This window comes from Cryptotermes secundus, unplaced genomic scaffold (assembly GCF_002891405.2).
Source record: "Cryptotermes secundus unplaced genomic scaffold, Csec_1.0 scaffold2167, whole genome shotgun sequence".
In the NCBI taxonomy this organism is placed as follows: Eukaryota; Metazoa; Arthropoda; class Insecta; order Blattodea; family Kalotermitidae; genus Cryptotermes; species Cryptotermes secundus.
Window position 1 is genome coordinate 71,005 of NW_019742560.1, and position 3,285 is coordinate 74,289.

At 39.3% G+C, this 3,285-nt stretch overlaps 1 protein-coding gene across 1 annotated transcript in view; it reads right to left on the bottom strand.

The window, feature by feature from the left end:
- Positions 1-3,285, bottom strand: part of LOC111873349 (exportin-4) — a gene marked incomplete at its 5' end in the record, with an annotated part of 24,382 nt that overhangs the window by 3,295 nt on the left and 17,802 nt on the right. Inside the window, 2 exons of the mRNA XM_023867997.2 lie at positions 1,525-1,617; positions 2,416-2,762. Coding sequence (XP_023723765.1) covers positions 1,525-1,617; positions 2,416-2,762 — 440 coding nt within the window. The remainder of the gene's footprint in view (positions 1-1,524; positions 1,618-2,415; positions 2,763-3,285) is intronic.

Below are 3,285 nucleotides of genomic sequence, written 5' to 3' on the forward strand. Positions count from 1 at the left end.
TTTGGACATCCCTCTTCTAAGAATTCCAATTGAGTGTGTTAGTGTGGCCAGCTCAGGGCAATATGATATTATAAACACAGCACATATCACGTCTCTGCTGTTTATAACTTCATAGGAAAGAAAACACGCCATTCATAACAGTTTGAACGAGGAAACCGCTCGCAAGAGCAACAGGAACTTTGCTGCAAGACAGGCATATGTAACGATGACTTAGCACAGATATTGTCGTGTCTCATTATAGATAGTCCTTGTGACAACATGCCAGCGAAAAATCTAACAATCTACAGCAAAACCATCAATTATTATGGGCGTTATAACATAGGTGTGCAGCTGGACGAAACATAGACGTCGAACCCCCCCAGACGATTTAAATACCTGACGAAACATACACGTCAAACCATGCTGAATGGTTAATAAATGCACGAGTTGATTTCTGTTTAATGATAATAAAATAACAATATAATAATATTATAGTAATAAGTTGATCACGTTATGTATTTATATTAATTGTTTGATATCATGCGTTTTTGAGGGGAATAACATTTTGGTGTGTGGTGTTGAGTCATGGATACTTCATGGTGTGCCACGAGTAGAAAAAGGTTGCGGAACACTGATCTAGATCACAGCCAGTCATTTACTGACTGAGAATCAATGAAAATGTCAGGATCAAGCAGAATTACGATGTTTAACGCCATCTCCCATGAATAACACACAGTCAATCGTAAACTGCTTCATTTATGCAGTATACTGCACTTCACATATCCACATCAAAATATTATCAGTACACATAGAAAAGACATGATATACCAAAACAAAAGACTGCATGCTTGTTCATGATCTACTACATAGCTTATGTTCATGCAATGTGTTAATGCTTAACAGTTCAGTGTTGTGATAAACTGAAACGGTGTAATGGCAATGATAAATCTCATGCTTACAAAACATTTCTACAGGCATAAAGAGATAAATAAACTTTGGTTTCTTCCTTTTTTTTGGTCCTGACCGCTTCTTCAGTTTCATAATCTTTTTTACGGTCGGTAGGACTCGTTGCATGAATGATCAGCCCAGTGCAAGGCTGCTACCTATATGCAGAACAACATAAACACAGAATAAACATACACACACACACATAGCCATCCATGCCTTGAGTGGGATTCGAACCCACGATCCCAGCATTCAACCGAGCGAAGACAGTTCATACCTTAGACCATGCTGCCATCGTGATCAGCTGTACATATATATTGTGATAATGATAAGAAAAGCGACAATATGTTGGAACAGAATAGGTACATTTGCATCTGATAAATATGTACAGCTGGTCCCTAAATCAATTTACATCACTAGAAATTGTGACGTGCAGTGTCAGGAAAGGGTTATATTATACACTTGCATATTTTGGCATACAAAACAGAAATTTAAACATGGATGCGTTACAGACAGATTGCAACTAATGGAAATGAAGTTTCTGCAATGTATTATGAAACAATGAAATCTTAAACTGTTTTATCTGATAGCTGCTCTTACCTGGTAACAGCATATCAACACATACAGTGCTGAACTGGTGTTTGGCAGAAGGTCAGAGTTGATCTGATGAGTCAGGATCAGGTTCATGAGTAGCTACAACACAGAGTAAGTGTTACAGTATAGGCACAACAGATAACTGTGGTCACAGTGCAGGGGTCAAGAATGCCCACCCCTTATACAAGTGTTACAGTACACTGCATGGTGCTGTGTCTTGCTTGAAAATTTAATGGTCTTGAGTGATCAAAATATTCCATGTATTTATGGAACCCCAAGGCCAATTACTATGTATACAAAAGTTCATCATTGGACCCTATCCTAAGCCAGTTAAATCTAGTCCAAATCCTCTCATTCTAAATTATCTATCATTTTAATAGGTTTTCAAAATGACCTCTTGAGCTTTTCTGACTAGAACTGTGGTCACATTTCATAATTCCTCATCCATGATCCATGTTCCACCCACATAATCCTTGATTTAATCACTATAATATTTGATGACAAGTATAAATTATGAATCTCCTCATTATAAAATTCTCTCTATCTTCCAGTTACTCCCTCTCACTTAAGATGCAATGTTCTCACACACCCTCAGTCTGTGCTCTTCCTTTAGGGTGAGAGACAAAGTTCCACACTCACAATACAACATGTGAACTTTTAGTTCTTTATATTTTAATATTTACGTTCTTAGGATAATACATGGAAGGATGCAATACAGTATTTTGAACTGAATTTCCCAAACTTAGTCTGGTTTTCATTTCACAATAAGCAGAATTTTGATTTGCTACCATCGTTCTTAAGCATGGGAACTCAATCAAATCTTTAACGATTTATTAGCTACATTATCTAATAGGAATCTGTTACATTTCACAGCATTCAAAGGCTAATAAGAATTACCTTGAGGAGTGGCCTAAGGGTCTCATACACTGGGGAACCCTGCAGGTTGCTGCGGTAAATGTGAGTCCCTAGCACCTGGATGAAATCAGAGCATAGGACAATGACATCTTGTCCATATGTGGTGAGGCCAAGCTCAATGGAGCTCAGCAGGTTCTTTAACAGACCCATGGGCAGTTGGCAAACCTTGTCAGGGTATATCTCACACACAAATGTAATCATCTTGAAATACTGCGTGCACAAGGATGGGAACTTGAGCAGGTCCACCGTCATGAGTGGCATTATGATGTTGAGTCCATATAGACAGACGTCCCCTGCTGTCACCGTCTGTTCTCCCTCAGAGGAGCCATCTGCAATGGCAAAGCAGAACCCAAAGACTTGGCAACATTACTGATGCCATGATCTAATCAGCTGATTTTTTTTTTGCAAATTATATATATATTGTAACGTGTCTTGCGTTACTGATCCCACTTCTGACACCAGTGTAACGTGTTTTGCGTTACCGAAGACGCCGTAGAGATGTTTAATTGGTTTATTTAACGATCTACAACTAACGGCTACAATTAATTATCACACAGTTGCGGGGTTTCACACTTTATAACCCTAATCGCATTAATCTGTCGACACTGTTGCGGGGTTTCACGACTTATAACCCTATGCGCAAATCAGTTCACTCTGTCTTCAGTAGTCCACACGTTTACCGTAGGGGAGCTTTGTATCACTGTATCACACGCTCCCAATTACACAATTACACACACGTCCGGATCTTCTTTCCGCGACGGCTGCTATACTCCAACTTGTAGTCGGCTGGCTGTTACTTTATAACTCGGAATGTCTTCGGCGGTAGCCACACTGGAACTCGAACTCGAACTG